General features: G+C 49.7%; 1 protein-coding gene across 5 annotated transcripts in view; it reads left to right on the top strand.

Moving 5' to 3' along the window:
- Positions 1-20,461, top strand: part of Ift122 (intraflagellar transport 122) — a 55,472-nt gene that overhangs the window by 1,035 nt on the left and 33,976 nt on the right. For 3 of the 5 annotated variants that reach the window (XM_077106171.1, XM_077106170.1, XM_077106169.1), the window contains exons 2-9: positions 6,207-6,273; positions 7,785-7,869; positions 9,205-9,283; positions 10,788-10,864; positions 13,457-13,523; positions 14,035-14,181; positions 15,232-15,408; positions 17,390-17,465. In XM_077106171.1, the coding sequence (XP_076962286.1) occupies positions 6,207-6,273; positions 7,785-7,869; positions 9,205-9,283; positions 10,788-10,864; positions 13,457-13,523; positions 14,035-14,181; positions 15,232-15,408; positions 17,390-17,465 (775 nt within the window). The remainder of the gene's footprint in view (positions 1-6,206; positions 6,274-7,784; positions 7,870-9,204; positions 9,284-10,787; positions 10,865-13,456; positions 13,524-14,034; positions 14,182-15,231; positions 15,409-17,389; positions 17,466-20,461) is intronic. The other 2 variants (XM_077106173.1, XM_077106172.1) reach the window with 1 other exon arrangement.

Below are 20,461 nucleotides of genomic sequence, written 5' to 3'. Positions count from 1 at the left end.
ACAGGGTCTTGCTAAGTTGCCCAGGCTGGCCTTGAACTTGTGATCCTACTCCCCTGCCCCAGTTTCCCTAGTCACTGGGATTATAGGCATGCACCTGCCATGCCCAGCTCCTAAGTCCTTTTTAATTTTTTTTTTGTGTGTGTGAGTGACAGGGTCTCACTAAATTGCCTGGACTAGTCTTGAACTTACAATCATCCTACCTCGGCCTCCCAAATAGCTTGAGGTTACAGGCATGTACTTCCAAGCCTGGCTTAAGCTTTATATATATATATATATTTTTTGTAGTGCTGGGGACTGAACTCAGGGCTTCCCACATACCTGATAAGCATGCATACCGAGGTACATCCCCAGCATTAAGGTGTTTTTTTTTTTTTTTTTACTTTTAATGGAAATTGAGTAAAAAGTCCAATTCTTTTTTCTTTCTCCCTCTATCATGGAAGTACCCATTGCACAAGCTGGTGATAACTGGCAACTGAACATTATTCCCAGAATAATCCGGGATGGCACGGACTGTGGCCACCTGAAGGGTTCAAGCTCTACTGGAAAGGGGCAGCTGCGGCTGTGCTCCTGCCAATCACCACCCCACAGGGACTTGGCCTCGGGTGCTCAGATCTTCCTGTTTTTACCAGAAGCTAGGAATCTGGGTTTTTTTAATGTGAAATGCCCTAATTTTTCAATGTTGGCATCTAAAAGGAAAATACAAAGTAAAACACCATGTGGGCCAAACTAAACATTTGCTGGCCAAATGCAGCCTGATCTGCTCTATTTTCATCCCCTGGCACAGAATTGTCTCCCTTCATCTCTGTGGTACTTAGAGTCTGTCAAGTGCAAGAGTAATTTTTTAAAAAAATCTATTTATCCCAGAAGACCATAAACGCTTTAAAAGTAATGGCTATATCTTCATTTCCACGTGATTTCAGAGCCTCCTCAGGTCATTGGTGGTTCCTATTTGGTGGATCGATATTTCGTGATTGAAGGAATCAGGGAGTGAGTGAAGATTGGCTGGCTGCTTCTTGGCCCATCACTGGTTGGAAACGATTTATTAGAACAGCAGATCTGCAACAGAGGAGGCAGGAGGATCCCAAGTTCAAGGGCAGCCTCAGCAACTTACAGAGACCCTGCCTCAAAATTAAAAAATAAAAAGGGCCGGAGCTCAGTCGTAAAGTGCCCCTGGGTTAAATCCCCTGAACCAAATAAATAAATGAATGAATGAAAAAATAAATCAATTGTAGGTCTGGTGATCGTTGACCAACGTTGGCAGCCAGATAGGCCAACTGATAGCCCGGGTGGGTGGGTCGGGGGCCACTGGAAAAAAGTAATAGATGATCAAATTAAAAAATCTCACATGTCAAAGATCAGCCCTCCGTAGCTGAACCAGACACTGTCTCCTGATTTCCTCTTTGGCTCCTACCCCACCCTTCACGTAGTAGTTAGAAGTCTCTGTCTGTTATTCTTCATCTCATAAACCCAGTGTGACTCCTGTTAGCTGGTGGTCCTTCTCATTCTCTTCTCCCCAATCTTGCTGAACATTCAAATGTCAGCGTGGGAGGTCAGCCAGACTCTGTTTTCCACCCCAGAGCTCTTTCCCAAATGCCCGATGAACTTGCTTGTTCTCACCCTGCACTGAGCTGATCTGGGTTCAGCTCAACATGGTGCTGTATTAAGTCAGTGCGCCCCAATCTGGTGTCCCCCAGTGTGTTTACTGAGCTCTGGTCGGCCAGCTGTGTTCACACACATCATCTTGGTTCATCTGAACAGCCGCCTGTGAATTCTTATCCCATTTGCAAATGAGATTTAATAAAGCCACATCCTTTGCCTCAGATTTCTAAGCAAATAAGAGGGGGCTGGGCTAGATTGCATATTGTTTGGAGAGGCCTCTTGGGACTTCAGTTTTGCAGTGGGCTGGGACAGGGCTGGCAGAGGACAGTCCTCAGGACTTGCCCTGTGTCTCTCTGCAGTGGAATCTGATGAGCTCTCCTTTGTTCATAAAAGGGGACACGGGGAGAGAGCCATCCCACAGTCGAGCAGACGGCCAGTGGGTGAGCAAGCTCCCCGCCCGACCACATTTGAGGCTTGAATGACCACTTGGAGGGAATTCTTGTCCTGGAGGGGGCGTTAGACACCACCACAAAATCCTTTCCAATTCTGGGTTTCTGTGATCCCATGATGTAATTAAGGGATTCAAGATAAAATTTTGTCAGTTGGTCAGAAACGTTCCTGATGTTTCTAGGACAATGCCACATACTTTGGATCCACAAATGAACACTCTAAAAACATGATCGTTACCCTCAGATTGCATATAATTAGACAGGATCATATCTGAAACCCTGAAGATAAAGAAGACTCTGTAACTCGGAGCCAGACTGAATTGGACAGAATATACGTACAGTAAAAGTTTAGCCTGTAGCAAATCCATCTTCTATATTATGTTTTAGGAAGGAAGATTTCAAGAGAGTTCAGCAATGTGAATTTTTTTCACACTTGTGAGGATGATAGTTCAAGGTTAGCCCAAGGGAGACCCTGGAAGATGGTTTGGTAATTCAGCCCCAAATGCCTTACAAGGAAGAGGCCACACAGGGATCATTCTGATGAGCTCAGGTGAAACGTGTCTGAGGCAGAGAAGAAAGAGCAAAACAAGGACGGGGTGCAGACCCCCTCCCAGCCCCATCAGTGTGGAGGACGAGCCCACGTGGGAGGTCCCCTTTTCTGACCCCACCTCTGCTCCGATTTTTAATCTACTGTCTTGCAGCTCAAAATGTGAAGTGCACCAGGAACATTTCTCCTGGACTCAGAGAAAGTATAACAAACAAGGGAGGCCCAGGTCTGTTAGCCACAGACCAGACAAGGAGCAAGCTACAGGCCCCAGGGCCTGAGTTTGCTCCTACCCAGAGGATCCTCAGCTGAAAGAGTGTGACAGTTCCTTTTTGGTACTGGGGATTGAACCTGGGGTGCTTAACCACCGAGCCACATCCCCAGACATTTTTTTACATTTTACTTAGAGACCGTCTCTGGCTGAGTTGCTTAGGGCCTTGCTAAATTGCTGAGGCTGGCCTCCAACTTGCGATCCTCCTGCCTCAGCCTCCTGAGCCACTGGGATTATACGCATGTGCCACCTCGCCCAGCTGACAGTTACTTTGCTACAGCTTCTTCCTCAGTCAGCTGTGACAGTACACGACAAGTTGTCTCTCTGGAGTTTCATTTCCTCATCTATAAAAATAGACCAGCTCCTGCCCTGTCTACTCCATTATGTTCAAAGAATCAAGGGAGATAATGTGAGCTCACCTCCCTTATCACCTCCTGTCAAGGAAGCTTCTGGCTCAGTAGAGCCTATGCTGTATGGTCTCATTTATGGTAGAATCCAAAAAGGTGGACTCATGGTAACCAGAGGAGGGGACAGCGAGGGATAGGGAAGGGGAGATGTTGATAAAGGTCACCAGGTTTCAGCTAGACCAGAAGAGTAAGTTTCCGTAGCTTATTCCGCTGCATACCAACACTAATGTATGGTATATTTCAAAATGGCTGAAAGACTAGATTTTTAATATTCTTATTACAAAAAGTGATAAGTTGTTCCTTGAGGGAATGGATATGTCAGTCAGCTTTCTATCATGTATACCTAGATCAAAGCATCACGCAGCACTCCAGGTGCCATGGCGCACGGTTGTAATCCCAGCCACTGGGGAGGCTGAGGCAGGAGGATCTCAGGTTCAAAGCCAGCCTCAGCAACTTAGCAAGACCCTGTCTCAAGATAAAAATCTAAAGGGCTGGGGATGTAGCTCAGTGATAGAGCCCCGGAGTACCAATAAATAAAGAGATAGATAAAACTTTAACTTCCCCAACTGAACAGTAATGCCTTGCGTAGGTGATGATCCTTTTCTTAATTTTGGTAAGGCATGAAAACCATTGCTAATTATTTTGTTGACTATGGCATGGGCTAATGCTAAGGATAATGAAGACTGCCTGGGTTTGAATCCTGGCTCCGCCTCCACTGGTAGCATTTTATTTTCAGGCAGGTTATTTAAGTTCATTCTTTATGCCTCAGTTTTCTCATCTGCAAAATAGGCAGAGGGTTGTTGTGAAGTTAAGCAAACTATACCTGGTGCACGCAGCAGTACACATGGTTAACAAATGTTAGCCGCTGTTCTTATTACAGCATTAGGGTGACAGATTTGCAATACTCGGTGACAGTTGAAGAGAGTCGATGGCATTATAGCACAGTGGTTAAAAGCCCAGGTTCTAGAGGCAGACCCAAGTTGTATTCTGGGCCTTTCACTTGCTGGCTGTGTGACATGGGGAGAGGTACTTGACGTCTCTGAACTGTGGTGTCATCATCCACAAAACCGAATCCAGTTGTCCCTCCCTATCTATGGGCAATTTGTTCCAGGACACCTGTCAGATACTGAAATCTATAACTGCTCTAGTCCCTTATATAAAATGGTATTGGATTTGCATAGAACCCACATTGTGCTTTAGATTGTCTCTGGATGACTGAGTACCTGAAATAACAAATGTTATGGAAACAGTTGTCCTAGTCTATTTAGGGAATAGTCACGAGAAAAAAAAGTCTGTGTTCACTGCAGTTTTATTTTCTGAATCCTTTCAACCCCTGGTTGATAGAATCTGTGGATCCAGAACCCACTATCCAGAGCCCCGAGGGTGATAATCCTTACATCACAGAGTTCTTGGGAAGATGAAGTGACATTGTGGGTTTGAGAAGAGCCCAGCCTGGAGCTGTCTGTAGTAAGGGCCCCGACCTGTCACGGAGGGTGTGGATTTTTAGATTCTGACAAGCGCCAGGCAGTTGGCCACACGAAGCTTTTGCAGTAAGTTCTGACTGTGCCGTTTCTTGTCATCTGAACAAGGAAGCCCTCTGCCAGGGCCATTCCAGAACCTTTGAACAGGGCTCTGGCCTGGTTTTTAGCCTCCTCTCTCTCCTGGCCTTGTAGGTAGCCAATGGTTCTCTCAAACTCAATTATTTATATTCTTCTGTCCCCACATTCAGGTCTCTGCTTGGTCTGTCTTCTTTGCCTGAGAGCTGTGCCTTGTGTGCATGTCACCAAGTCCTGCCTTATTCAAAGACTACGTTCTTCATGAAGCCCCTTCAATCCTGTCCCCAAATCAGAACACTCCGTCTTTCTCCTTTGGATCTTTATTTATTTATTTTGTCTATATCAGGGATTGACCTCAAGGACACTTAACCACTGAGCCCCATCCACAGCCCTTTTTATTTTTTATTCAGAGACAGGGCCTCATTGAGTTGCTGAGGGCCTCACTATGTTACTGAGGCTGGCTTTTAAATTGTGATCCTCCTGTCTCAGCCTCCCGAGTTCCTGGGATTACAGGTGTGCACTACTACAATTGACAAAGAGGTCCTTGATTTTAAAATACCATTATTTTGTGTATCAATAAGAAAGCAAAAAAAAAAAATGCTATCAGTTGAACTGATGTATCATCAATTATCAGACATATTCCAAACTCCGAGATGCTAAAATATGAAAAAAATGTATGCCAGAGTCAGCTACAGGGGCGCACGCCTGTAATCCCAGCAATTTGGGAGGCTGAGGCAGGAGGATTGCAAATTCGAGGCCAGCCCAGCAACCAAGCAAGGCCCTTAGCAATTTAGCAAGATCCTGTCTCAAAAAATAGGAAGGGCTTGGCGATGTGGCTCAGTAGTTGAGCACGCTGGGTTCAATCCCTGGTGTATTAAAATGTGTGTGTGTGTGTGTGTGTGTGTGTGTGTGTGTGTGTATTAGAATGGATGAATAGTTCTTGGTGAAGGTGTCAATCAGCCATGGTAGCTTTCTTGAGGACAGGGAGGGCCTCTAATCCTCTCATCTCCTATCTGCTGGCGCCTAGCAACAGAGGCACCCAGTAAATACCAGTGTGGACTCACTCTCTAGCCTCTACACCTTCTCCCAGGTGTGCAACCTTGACAGTGGCTACAACATTGGAAGAGTCGGTGCCCTTTACAGTTGACTCTGAATCACATCTGTCCCAGAGGACGGCCAGCCGGGGGACTGTGATGGAGTGCCTGCCAGGGCGTGGTGGTTGAATGGAATTCGCAACCAAATGCAATCCTTGGCCATTATTTTTCTCCCTGCTCCACACAGCGGTGTTTTCATAATGGAAATCAAGTCGGCTTTCCTGGCCATTAGCCGACCTCATTATTTGGGTTCCTAATTGTCTTTTTTGTCTTGTCTCTGATTTAGTGTCTATGACCTTGCATTTAAGCCCGATGGAACGCAACTGATTCTGGCTGCAGGAAACAGATTACTGGTAGGATTTGGTCTGAGTTTCCTTTTTAAGAGTTCTCCCCACCCTCTTAGAAGCACTCTGGAATTGGACCCTCCCCGCTATTTTTTTTTGAGATAAAAAAAGGCCAGGGCAGAGAAACCAGCCATTATTTTTTCATAGGGAAGGAAATGGGCTATTTAAAACAGGTAAGTAAACTGTGCATCAGATAGGAACCTGTGAACAGTGTCTCCTGGGGACCATTCATCTTCTCCCTTTGCTTTGAAAAGCGGTGAGGACAATGAATCAAAATGCTTTTGAAACTGGGCGGGTGTCAGTTCATATTTGTCCCCTTGAAAAAATTCAAGCAGCCATTCTGAAGGTCCTCTCTCTCTCCAGGGGACAACAGAGCCTGACCCCAACTTTTCGACAGCGGCCCACCTAAACAATTCCATATGGCTGCTTTCCTATTTTTTCATATTTTCAAAGGACATTAGCTCCCCCTGGAACCTGTCCCAGCGTATAAATGGAATCTTCAGAGAAGTCGTTCTGTTTGACCTAAAAACCTTTGTGATCTGCCTTCCTGCTACGTAAGCCCACTTCCTGTCCTCTGTTGTCTCCGGATCTGCAGACTGATTGATGTCCCTTCTCTGCTTAGTAACTGCAGGATCTTTAAGCCCTGGGTAAATTGTTCCACAGACTGCTTTTGTCCAGGGTAAACAACGCAGAGCCTTCTCATAGATTATCTTCCCAATCCTCTGACCATTTTGGACCGTGTTGCTCTGATTTCCAGACGGTGTGTTTTTTACATCTCTGCATCCCACAGGCTGTAAAGTATCCTGAATCCATATTCCAGCTGGGCTTTGTAACACCCCCTCTGACTTGCAAAGCCAGGATTCAGTTCTATGATTTTTTTTTTCTTTTTTGGGGGGTACCAGGGATTGAACTCAGGGACACTTGACCACTGAGCCCTCTCCCCAGCCCTGTTTTGTATTTTACTTAGAGACAGGGGCTCACTGAGTTGCTTAGGGCCTCAATTTTGCTGAGGCTGGTTTTAAACTCGCGATCCTCCTGCCTCAGCCTCCTGAGCCCATGGGATGACAGGTGTGTGCCACCACGCCCAGCTCAGGTCTGTGACTTTTAAACTACAAAAACCAATAGGAAACCTCTTTCTAGGATGCTAATATCAGGGACTAGGGCTAGCACTAGAATTTGACTTTGTCGTAAGCGGGCTGGTTTTACGTGTTGGCTCTATTTAGAGGGGCTGCCTTAATGTATCCAGATTCACAAAAGAAGGGGGGAAGTTTGTGGAGAATTTCCACTGTCCACGTGTGTCCCTGGTCATATAGAGCATAGCCCCAGGACCTGCACTTCTGGTCACCCATGGCTAGGCCACATTCTTCGTGGCTTCCTGGTGTGGATCTATCTGATGCACATGCAGCACGTTGACAGATTTTTTTTTTTCACTATAAAAGCCAAAGTCTCAGGAGCAGCCCTGCAAGAATTCTGAACCTAGGTGCCCCCTGCGTAATGTGTACTTCTGTGTCTTTTCCCAGGTTTATGATACCTCGGATGGCAGCTTGGTTCAGCCCCTCAAGGGACACAAGGACACGGTGTACTGTGTGGCCTATGCTAAGGATGGTGAGAGGCTGCTCTGGGTCCCGCTCTCCGTGATGGCGTCACAGCTGCTCATTTTCCCCTTAGCCAGTCTTTATTTATTTTGAAAATGGAGCTCACAGATGCGAGGACAGGGCAGTCGCCTGCACTTCCGTCCTCTCAGGCCATCCAGCAGCGTATCTTGCGGCCATCTGTGCTCTGGGCACTGTCCAAGGTGCTTGAGATACTTCAGCGAACAGGACAGACAAACGGCCAGGGGAGCTTCTATTCTGGGGGGGCTGGGGACAGGATACGACGTATGGGGACAGGTGAGCAAAGGCTTGAAGGCCCGGTACACTGCGCATCTGGAGGAGAGAGACCCAGCCAGGGAAGGGCCACTGCAGAGTCTCCCCGGTGCAGCTGTGTACCAGGAACAGGGCGGGGATTGAGAGGTCACCAGACCACGTGGGCAGCTGCAAGGGCCAAACGTGGCCTTGATGCTTAGTGAAAATGGAGAGGCCCTGAGTGGGCTGTGCAGAGGAGGCACCCATGCGATTTGCACCCTGAAGTCCCCCTGCCACTGCTGTGTTGGGAGCAGCCTGCAGAGAGGAGGCTGGGGCAGGAGGGTGGGAAAGCATCTCCAAGGCAGGGTGGAGGCCAGGGAAGCGAGAGAAGTAATCAGGTCATTTGTTTTCCTTGTGCTGGGATCGAACCTAGGGCCTCACACATGTCAGGCAGGGGCTCTGCTACTGAGCCACACCCCAGCCCAATGGGAGAGTCACCAGATTCTGAATATATTTTGAGGGTAAAGCTAATACGATTGCCTGACAAATTGGATGTGGGGTGTAAAGAAAGAGGAGGCCAGGATGACTCCAAGATTTTTTTGTTTTGTTTTTGGTACTGGGGATGGAACCCAGGGGCACTTAACCACTGAGCCCCGTCCCCAGCCCTTTTTATATTTTATTTAGAGACAGGGTCTCGCTAAGTTGCATAGTTGCTGAGGCTGGCCTCCAACTGGTGATCCTCCTGCCTCAGCCTCCCAAATTGATGGCATTGGAGGCACATGCCACGGCCCCTGCCTGTTGGAGGCCCTCAATCATCTGTGTGGGACATGCTGGTGAGAGAGGTTGGGGACCCAGAGCGCCATCTCCCAGTCCTGGTGAGAAGCAGGAGGGGCAGGACTCCTGGTGGGGCAGTGTGTGTTTGGCGTGCACAGGGCCCTGGTTTGATCCCTAGCACCAAAATTTAAAAAAAAAAAAAAAAAAAGAGAAGAGGGTAACAGTTAAAAAAAACTTAAAAAACTAGTTTTCTAAGAAATGCTCTTTGGGAAATGCTGGTTTAATGTGAATGTCACAATTTTCTTTTTAAAAACACTTCTAGGCAAGCGCTTTGCCTCAGGATCGGCTGATAAGAGCGTTATTATCTGGACGTCAAAACTGGAAGGCATTCTCAAGTACACGTAAGTGACCTGCCACTCGAGTGGCAGAGTGACAAGTCTGACTTGCTCATGGTTGTAGGAAAAGCCTCTTAGGAAAGATGGAAAGGTGAACTTGTTTTTTAAACTTGAAATGAACTTGGAAACTAAGTCACTACGTGTGGGAATGGCTGTGAACGGTCCTCAATAGGTGGCAGCTGGGCCGGTGGGGACATATAACATGTTCAGTTCCTAGGCCACCACAGGTGCCCCTCAGTCCCCACCTGGCCTCTTCCAACGCCCTGCCTCAGGGAATGACCCCATGCCCCAGTGTCACAAGCCAGGAACTTGGGGCCAGTGTGCTCCAGGCCTCGCCCTGTCCCCTGATTCCCTCACTCGCTAGCCCCCACGTCCCTGCAGGTTCCCGGCTCCGAGGTCCCTGTCCCTGCAAATTCTTCCCACTCTCCTAGACCCGGGCAGGTCCCCTGCTGGCAATTCTTACTCATGTAGCTTTATGTTCTGTTGGTGGAACACTCTCACCCACCAGCCTGTCAGCTCTGGGAGGCCACAGACTGTGTTGTTGCTCACTCTTGTCTTCTGGTGCCCAGTACAGTGCCTGGTCCACAAGAAGTACTCAGCAAACAATTTTCTTTCTTTTAATCCTGGTACCATCTTAAAATGTACCATCTATTTTTTTTTTTTTTTTTTTGGTAACCAGGGATTGAACCCGGGGTGCTTAACCATCGAGCCTCATCCCCAGCCCTATTTTGCATTTTATTTGGAGACAGGGTCTGGCTGGGTTGTTTAGGGCCTTGCTAAGTTGCTGAGGCTGGCCTCAAATTCATGATCCTCCTGCCTTGGCCTTCCATGCTGCTGGGATGAAAGACGTGTGCCACCGCACCCAGCTGACAGTTACCTATTTTCTGTGTCTCCTCGGTCAGCCGTGGGATAGCGGATGCACAAGTCGTCTCTCTATAGTTTCATTTCTTCAATGTCCCTTTGCCCCTACTCTCAGCCATCAGAAGATACCTTTCTACTTTTTGTCTCTAATTTTGGCTGTTCCAGGTGCCCATGTGAGTGGAATCCCACAGGATTTGTCCTGCGTAGTTGAGTTACTTCACTTAGCATCACATCCTTGAGATGGGTCTGTGCTGTAGCACGGGGCAGGGTTTCCTTGCCTTCTAAGACATTCTGTTGTGTGCGCGCACGTGCGCATGCGCCACATGTTTTTTGTGGTGTCCACCTGCTGATGGACACTCAGATTGCATCCAGCTCTTGGCTCCTGTGAGTGCTACTGCCCAGGACACAGGTGCCCAAATCAACAATGTTTGAATGGGAACCTGAGTTGGGGTCGCAAGGCCGACATTACGCAGTACCTGACACCCTGCATGTTCATGGTCAGGGCCATCAGCCCCTATGCTGCTTGTGGGTCACTTGCAGGGGGCCTGTCACGCAGAGTCCAAAGCCGTGGCTCCTGGTCCCAGCCTTGGTTGGCCCACTCAGGTGTCTTCAGGGGCTGCGTATCAACCTGCAGCCGTTTCCTCTGCAGGCACAGCGACTCGGTGCAGTGCGTCTCCTACAACCCCATCACACACCAGCTGGCGTCCTGCTCCTCCAGTGACTTCGGTAGGTCCCCACCTCTGGCCCCTGTCTGGGAAAGCCGGAGCTCTGAGCCCCACACGCTGAAATGCATCCGTGACCCCCACGTTCACCCCGAGAGCCACCCCGAGAGCCCACAGTGCTCCCCCACCCTGGGGAGGCTGGAATTTATTCCTTAAACTGTGCAGAAACCAAGGCCGTGGGTGACCATGACCTTGAGTCTGGTAAGATACCAAAGGCCTCAGGCAGGGCCTGATTTCCTGTGGCCACCCAGCAGGGACACTCCAGCTGACCCACCTGTGCTCCTCCAGGTCCTTGTGGGTGTGACGTTCTTCACCATGTCAGGGTGGTGCTGTCACCACTATCTGGGTGACTCTGCTTCCTGAGGGGCCGAAGGCCTTGAGTCCCTCTGGACATCACGCAGGGACTAGGGTGGCACTGGCCGGATGAGGTGCTCAGTGAGATGTGCGTGGAGGGAGGGGCCTGTGGGATCTCCATGGAAGGCCGACCCTGGGTTTCTGTTCCCTGTGTGTCTCTCACCAGGAGACAGTGGGTCGGGGAATAGCCAGATGCCAGGTCCCGCTCAGCATTTCAGGGTCCTTGTCCCCAAGGAACGAGTGACCCACCCCGTCTGTCCCCCTGACATGGTTCTGAGGGTCACAAGAGAGAGGGTGCCGGAGCACTGTGTGAACAAAGAGGGGCTCTCATGGGTCTGAAAGTGGGTCAGCTCCTCTGTGCCTACTGAGAGGGTCAGAAAGACAAGCCGGGCTCCCTGTCCTTAAGCCTGTGTTCTTGGAGGAAGGCAGAATTTGTAAAAGAAAAAAAAAACAAAAACTTTGAAGTAAAAACAATATTTGCTGAGCGCTTGCTTACGTGCCAGGCACCGTCCTGAGGGTTAAAGACGACTTCCAGGTGACCCCCAAGGTCAGGTTCTAGTTTCCTTCGCACCCTGCTCAAAGAACTGGGGCCTAGCGTGGTTCCCTGGTCACTGGAGGCCACTCAGCGGTGAGTGGAGGAACCAAGGTGTGGACCCAGGGGGCTGGTTGCTTCTGGAACCTTCTCTGTGAGCCCTCTGAGGGTGGGTTCCCTTCAGCTGGAGGCCCAGGCAGGCTTGGGGCAGCAGCTGGACCGTGCTTAGGTGGAGATGCTGCAGGGCCAGGTGTGGGGAGGACACCCTGGGGTGGAGGGGGACAATAACCTGTTGAACGTCGCACCTGGCTGCATAAATACAGCTGTGCACTGCGTTTCCCTGTCATCACGCTTCACAGCTCAGGCCAAGGGTAGAATTTGCTTATGTTGTCTGAAGCTGTCCCTGCTGTGGGGCACTGAGCCAGGGCATCTGGGGCCACAGGGAGCAAGCCTAGGTGCCAAGGGTCCCAAGAACGAGGCTATGTGCTGTGGCGGAGTCCTGGGAGAGGAGATGGATTCTCAGCACCAATCATTATTTTATTTATTCATTAGATTTCACAGCCCTGGGATTAAACCTGGGACGCTCTGTGCTGGGCTCCATCTATTTTCTATTTCGAGACAGGGTCTTGATAAGTTGCCCAGGCTGGCCTCAGACTGTGACCTTCCTGCGTTGGGCCCCGGAGCAGCTGGAATTACAGGCGTGAGACACTCGCCCAGCGTCCATCCCTATGGTTACAGTGTCCTAGTTTATTTCTTTGAGACTTAAATTGCAGACAAGTTTTGGCTAGAGTCTCACTAATCTATCTATCTTCTTTTTTTTTTTTTTCTTTTGAAATAATTATAGATTCTCAGTAAGCTGCAAAGATAGTCCAGGGTAGTCTCACGCACGCTTCATCAGATTCCTCCATGGGCACGTCTTACATAACGTTTGCACCCAAACCAGGAAACTGGGCCAGGCACAGGGTGTGTGTAGAGTTCTGTCTTTTATTTATTTATTTATGTTTGGTGGGGGCTACTGCAAATTGAACCCAGGTCACTTTACCACTGAGCTGTGTCCCTGGTCCTTTTAATTTTTCTATTTGGAGACAAGGTCTCACCAAGATGCTGAAGAGTCTCACTAAGTTGCTGAGGCTGGACCGAAACTTGCGATCCTCTTGCCTCAGCCTCCCAAGTCGCTGGGATTTAAGGCATGTGCCACCTCGCCCAGCTAGCTTTTGTCATTTTTATCACATTTTGATTATCACCATTGTGATACAGAACAGTTCCACCACCACACAGATACCGCTTATCACCAACGCACCTCCTTACCTCCTGCTATTCCCAAACCCTGGTAGCCATGAATCTGTTCCTTGTCCTATATTTTGCATTCAAGAATATTACATAAATGGAATCATGTGGCACTGGGTTGTGGCTCAGTGGTAGAGAGCTGGCCTTGCACATGTGAGGCACTGGGTTTGATCCTCAGCACCACATAAAAATAAATAAATAAAGTAAAGGTATAGTGCCCACCTACAACTAAGAAAAAAAACTTAAAAAAAAATGGACTCTGCTATATGGTATCTGGTGTATGACCTTCTGAGATGGACTTTTTTCACTCAACAGAAAACCCTGGAGACCTTCTAAATTGCTCTACAGGTCAACAGTTTATTCCTTTTTGATTGCTGTATAGTATTCTGACCACTTGGTCCTTTGTATTCCCGCGCATCCCAGGCCTGTGGTCTCCTGAACAGAAGTCTGTTTCCAAGCACAAATCAAGCAACAGGGTCACCTGCTGCAGGTAGGTCAAGGGCCACTTGAAAATAGGCTTTATAAGGGGCTGGGGATGTGGCTCAAGCAGTAGCGTGCTCGCCTGGCATGCGTGCGGCCCGGGTTCGATCCTCAGCACCACGTACAAACAAAGATGTAGTGTCTGCTGAAAACTAAAAAATAAATATTAAAATTCTCTTTAAAAAAAAAATAGGCTTTATGTTCCTTCATCTTCCAAGCCAAGACTCAGGGTCCATTGGTAGGGTGCTCTGAGTCTGGGAGGGGATTGGAGTGTAGGAGGTGGGGCTGGGGCAGGAGTGCAGACAGGAGCTGAGGGCTGTCATGGGGGCCTGTTCAGAACTGTGGGCACTCGGGAAAAGACACTTGTCCTCAAAACAGGTGGGAGTTTCAGCTGGACCTCTGATTTTATGTCAGGAATGAGCAGGACGGTAGCCCAGCCTGCACCTACCCCTACACTTCTTTAAAATCAAGGCCTCCTCCTCACGTGTTCCTGTCCCCTTCTCTGTCGATCATGTGCACAGCTGGACAAATGACGGTCAGTACCTGGCCCTGGGGATGTTCAACGGGGTCATCAGCATCCGGAACAAGAACGGCGAGGAGAAAGTCAAGATCCAGCGGCCCGGGGGCTCCCTGTCCCCAATATGGTCCATTTGCTGGAACCCATCAAGGTACCCTCCCAACTGTACTCCTTTGGGGACAGACACCTGAGCGGGCAGAGTTCGCTCTGTCTTCCCAACGTCACTGTATTTCAAAGTCTTCTTGACCCCCTAGACGGGTTGGTGTGGAATCTCTTCTGTTCCATTTAAATCTCATTTTCAAAGGGCCTGTCTTGAGTTTTGGAATGAATCCTGGAGATGAAGCCAAGCAGATTGAGCTCTGCAGGCCGGCCCACGGGGTGCGTGTGCGTGCGTGCGTGCGTGCGTGCGTGTGTATGCACACGCGTGTCTGAGTGTGCCCGGGGTGAGCGACTCAGGATGGCCATCGCCCTATGCACTACTTGCTACAATCTTTCCTGTGGCCGTTTCTCTCTTCCCTTCGGCTGAACTTTCCAAGCTTGGACAGACCACATGCCCACCTGTTGGTCCACAGCCTTTTCAGTCACGAGCCTTATTTTTTAATTTTTTATTGTTTTTGCCCTTGCCAAAAAAGTTAAAATTAAGTCCAAACATGTCCCTACAATCTGGAGGTCTGCGGACCACTGACACCTGATCAGACCTCACCCCCACTTCCTTCCCGTGCCCAGGTGACGTGAGGGGGACTAATAGAGCCTCAGAGGCTCTTTGTGTAATCCCGTGATGTCCTTAAACCCTCAGCCCGACCCCAGAGTCCTCCAGAGGTAAATCACAGGACTGGACTGTTAGCAGCTCAGTGTCACCTCATAGGTGGGCCCTTGCTTGGTTCAGGAGGCCACTCCACTCCGCTGCCTCTCCCACACCGGCTTACTGTGCTGCTTCCTGGACCATCCGGCCTGGCCCGGCCCTGCAGCCTGTATCTCATGCCATCAGCAACCATTAGCCTCCCCCACAGTTCCTGCTGTTTGATTTTGTGGCCACAGATGACTCTGTGGCTTCAGGCTCCCATTTTTAATTCATGAGAAGCAGGATGCCCAGCGTATACCTGGTGGCCTGCTTTTCCGGGTAGGGTCCAGGGGCTCCTTGACAGGCTTAGGAGTGACAGCCTGGGCCCTGTGATTGTGAACAACCACTTACTGTCCACAGCCGATGGGAGAATTTTTGGACGAACAGAGAGGACGAGGACGCTGAGGAAATCATTGTCAGCAGATATTTTCAGGAAATCCCTTCCACTCTGAAGCCAACAGTGTACAGTAGTCAGGGTAGTGAGGCAGAGGAGGAGGAGCCCGAGGAAGACGACGACTCTCCCCGGGACGGCAGCTCGTGAGTGTCCCAAGGAGCCAGGGCCCTCCTGTAAGGGCCAGGGAGCAGGGCAGAGGCCAGTGTCCCCAGCAAGGGCGCGCCCACCAAGCACTTGTACGTGAGCCATCACGTGATCCTCCAAGAAATGAGGGAATCTTGAAAGAGCAGAGATTTTCCTGCTTCTCGATTTTCAGCTAAGGAACATTTCCCAGTAACCTTAAGAATCCTCTGAGCCCAGCATGGTGGCACGGGCCTGTAATCCCCTCTCATCCTCCACCCCTGCTCAGGAGGCTGAGGCAGGAGGATCGTGAGTTGAAGGCCAGCCTCAGCAACTCAGCAAGGCCCTAAGCAACTCAGCGAGACCCTGTGTCTGAATAAAATATAGAAAAGGGCCGGGGATGGGGCTCAGTGGTCAAGCTCCCCTGGGTTTAAAACCTGGTACTAGGGGAAAAAAATCTTTTGAAAACTGATTTTTTAAAAATATCTGCATAGCATCCCCGTGTGGGTGTCCATGATTCAGTTACCACTTCTTCCATTCCTGGACACCTCTCTTGGCCTGTCCCACACCGTACCTCTCCTTGCATGGACAAGGACACCCAACAGAGAGGACGTGCTCAACTTCCCATAGCCCTTGGCCACCAAGTCTGGCAGCCCAGTGGTCTCTCTTGTCCCCCGAGATTTCCTGTGGGGACAGCTCCAGAGGACAGAGTGGGAGAGCGGCCACCAGATGTCCTGTTGGCCAGTACTGACCTAGGTTGGGACTCGCCACACCGCATCCGAGGTGCTCCAGGTTCTTCAGAAGGACCCAGGGTCATGGAAGGAGAGAGGAACTAGGAGGGCTTCAGGGCCCATGAGGTTTTGTCCTGGTGAAGAGTCCCGCGTCCCTGGGGTGGGGCAGGGAAAGTTTGAAAGGTGCCAATCCAGCTCACAGGGACACAGCTCTGCCCAGAGCCACATGGGACCTCCGCAGAAGGGTGGCCTCGGGTTGGTCCTGGGCTGTGTGGAGTTTCAGCGCTGCCTGCCCAGAGCTCACCTGCAGATCCCTTCCTGCCCACGCCACTCTCTCTTGACTTTTCTGTTTTCCCTCTTTTATTCTGAACCTAATACCTATGACTTTTTCCACTCTGCTACTTTGGGCTGGGTTTTTCAAACAGATCTTATGACACTGCCAGGTGACTGTCAGGCCCTGGGCTCCGAAAAGCTGGAATTAGAAAGGGGATCACTTTAGGTGCATGGAGACCCGGTCTTAAAGACTGGAGATGCCTCTCTCTTGAACTAGATTCCCAGGTAGCCCACTGCCCCACTCAGCTGAAACCTCAGCCCCAGCCCCAAGGCACTGATCCCCAGAGATCGCAGTTGCAGAACAGTTCTTGGTCTTCTGAAAGTCTAAGACCCTTTTTATAATCAGATCCAAAGCCACACATGGTGGTGTACACCGTAATCCTAGTGACTTAGGAGGCCAAGGCAGGAGGATTGCAGATTGAAGGCCAGACTGAGCAACATAGTGAGACCTTGTCTCAAAAAATAAGAAGGAAAAAAAAATCCAGTAAGAAGCCATTGCACCTGTGTAAGGTGCAAGAGAACCTGGCTCCAGGGGTTAACTTTTCCTCTTCAAGAGGCTCAAGTGAGTTTTGCCTCTGTTTATCAAACACCAGAGAGTCTGTGGCTTCTCTCTGCAAATGCTGTTCCCCTAGTTTTTAGTACATAAGAAAAGGTGCTCTTGGACTGTGACCTTGCTCTTTCTTAGTGTTGCTCTCAGCCACTTGGCAGTGTCCCAGCCCATCAGCGGGGGAGCCGCAGACCCCAGGAGGCCCGACCTTGCCCTCTGCTCAGCCCAGTGGACTGGTCACTGGACTGAGCCAGACTACACCCTTGGCCTCACAAGCAGGGCGTCCTGCCAACCTGGCCGGGCTTGCTCCTTCCTGTTGCTCACTGGGCCGTCGGGGCTGCGCTCCTCAGCAGTCTGCGACCCCGTTAACCTCTTTTGTCTTCTGTTGATTAGAGAGGAGCATAATGACATCCTGGCTGTCGCTGACTGGGGACAGAAACTCTCCTTCTACCAACTGAGTGGAAAGCAGGTATGTAGGGCCGTGCGGACGTACGGTGGTTTCCTGGCTTGGCTCTATAAACATGGATGTGGCTGCGTCAAGGTCTCCTTTTTAGAAATAAGCAGGCCAAGTCCAGAGCAATGAAATATTATGCCCAGGATCCCACCCAGCTGGGACATAGTGGAGCCTGACCCTGAAGTCTTGATTGGTTTGAATTTAAAATCTGTCTTTTGGGACTCAGAGGTGGGCCCTTGTCTGAAATGTGTGTGACCACCACCACGAGAGGCCAGCTCCCAGTCAGACCCCAGTGTTTATGGCCCCCTCTGGGTTGGCCCCCACATGGGGGAGTGTAAGCGCTCGTCTGTGCCCTACAAGAGCTCACAGCCTGGTGGGGACACACCCGATGGCAGACAGTCCCAGTGTGATGGGATACATGACATCCCCTCCAGACAGCTGCACAGCCACAACAGGACCCCGAGCACAGAACGTCCGCAGGAGTAGGTGGGAGATCCTGCAGCCCTGGGAGCAGGACGAGCAGGAATTCCCAAGCATCCTGGGAATGGTTTCAGGCCAAGGCAGGGGCGAGAACGGAGAGCTGCCAAGGGCGGCCGGACCCCAGAGCTTGTGGATTGAAGATGAGCTGGCAGATGGGACACGGCTGTGAAGGACAGGGGCACGCACTGGGCGTGACATCCCATAGTATTGAGGGGCCTGGTCAGGGGCCTGCTTCAGAAGAAGTCTTCAGTTCCACATTAAAATATAGGGACTTTGATAACAGGATGACGTGTCAGTGGAAAAAAGTGTCCAGGCTAGTGTGAAGGTGGCGGGTGTGGGTTGCACACTCAGCCTGGAAGGAAATACGCCCAGTGGGTGTGCCCTTGGTTTCAGAGCATCCTTACTCCTCCACATGTGTCTGCTACAAGGAAGGTTCCAGATGGGCCAGCCCAGCCCTGGGCCATTTCCTCTACGCCTGTCTTACAAGTGCTCACTTGTTTTGTAGCTGAGTAAGGAAATGATTAAGATAACAGATATATTTTTTTTGTGTGTGTGTCCAATGGCTGATTTCCCCAAACCCTTATCTTAATGACCTGGCGGCTGGTTTGCCAGGCCCTGGAAGCTCATCCACATAATGCAAGAGCATCTTCATTCAGCAGTGTGTGGCACACAGTCTCTTAGGCTTATGTAAAATTTGTGCATTTTTGGCATTTTAAGTGCATAAGAGGACCTGGCTTACTAATAATGGAAATAAAGGAAAATATGCTTACAATAAAGGCACAGATGTGGAAAGATAATCCGATGGAAATTCGAGAACTGAAAAATGCAATAACTGAAATAAAAAATCCGCTGGATGAGCTTAACAGAAATGTTAGAGACCACCGAACTGGAATTCCACCCAGTAAAGAAGAGAACAGAGAAAGTGTATCTGACGAATTAGTGGCCCACAGTGGCTGGAGTCTGTGAGCCTTCAGCCTTAGCTCAGGCTTTTCCAGACATTCAGCTGAGTTTTTGTGAAGAACCTAGGCTATCTCTCTGCCTCTCTGTTGTGAAACGTCCTGCCTCATTTTTAATAAGAAGCTCAGCCAGGCACAGTGGCTCACACCTGGAATCCAGTAACTCAGGAGGCTGAGGCAGGAGGATCACAAGTTGGAGGCCAGCCTGGGCAACTTAGTGAGACCCTGTGTCAATATAAAATGCAGTGGGGACGTAGCTCAGGGGTGGAGCACCCCAGCGAGGAGGGTGGGGGAGAAGCTCCCCTGAGTGTCATTCCTGACTTCTGGGTGTGCACACGTCTTCATTTCCACTTGCTTTTGGTTACCCGCCAGTGTCTTCAGGTGTGTGTTGTATTTGGGGTTCAGAGTTCAGGATTCAGTTAGAGGAAGGTCAGTCCCCCAGGAGCACCGAGCCTTTACCGAAAGGTGCCGGCCTCTCATATCATAATCGTTGAGATTTTTTTCAGTTTTCTTATTAGATTTACAAACATTGTGTAGGTATGAAGGAAACTTTTGGTTGTTAGGCGTTGGAAATTCCTAAAAAAAACATGAAAATTACGCTTCTTAAACTTATAATTGCAGTTTAAATTAGTTTACAGGAATTAACTAAGTTGCAAATGTGGCTATTTGAGGGACATTATAATCTGTTCAAAATGGCATTCATCAAACAAAGTCAACTGGCTGTTCCCTTTTACTAGAAATAGGGAGATATTGTACATTGAGTTTAAGGCAGAAACTGGTTTCTAGAATTTTCTTTGATAAACTGATTATTAGTTCAATAATGTTAATAAGTAGTCCTCCCCCCAGAAAAGACCTCCCCAGAGGCAGCAAGAGGAACTCTGGTGGCAAGAGAGGCTTGGGCTGCAGGGAGAGACAGAAGCTCAGATCTGTGACCCAGAACAGAGAGGGAGGTGCTGGGCGGGGCCGGGGCCGTGGGCGAGGGGGTCTAAGTCTGGGGAGGTTGGGATGTTTCCTGGGGAAGGTGACAGCTGGCTGGTTCTGGAGAGATGGAAAGAATAACACCTGTGTGGACATGGTGGCCCAAGAGTGCCATCCGTGTGGACAGTCGCAAGTTCATGTTGAGTGAGCAAAGGATCTCCAAGGTCGAGCTCAGGAGTTTGACCTTCATCCTAAAAGCTGAGGCAGGCACCTCAAGGGAGGTTACACACACACACTCACACACACACAGAAAGGGAGGGATTTCTTTTTTCTGAATCACATATCTGAGTGGGGCTTGTGGGTAGACTACATAGAGAACTGTGACGACTCAGTCATCAAAGACCATAACCAGCCAAAGCATGGGTAAAGGACCTGGGGTCAGCAGGCCTCAGAAGTGATGGCCAGCATCACTAGCCATCAGAGACATCAAGACCAAAGCCACAGCCAGATGCCACTTTACGCCACTAGGATGGAGAAATGGGAATCCTTAGGACAGGACAGTGGAAACCTCCAAGCACACACTTTGAAGAAGGGTGGCATTTCCTGAAAGGTAGACATCAAGTTTCCACGTGACCCAGCCATTCGTGATGAGCAGGA

The sequence above is a fragment of the Callospermophilus lateralis genome, chromosome 20, assembly GCF_048772815.1.
Source record: "Callospermophilus lateralis isolate mCalLat2 chromosome 20, mCalLat2.hap1, whole genome shotgun sequence".
Lineage (NCBI taxonomy): Eukaryota > Metazoa > Chordata > Mammalia > Rodentia > Sciuridae > Callospermophilus > Callospermophilus lateralis.
Note: the sequence above shows the minus strand (reverse complement) of the source record. Positions and strands in the feature narration are given on the sequence as shown.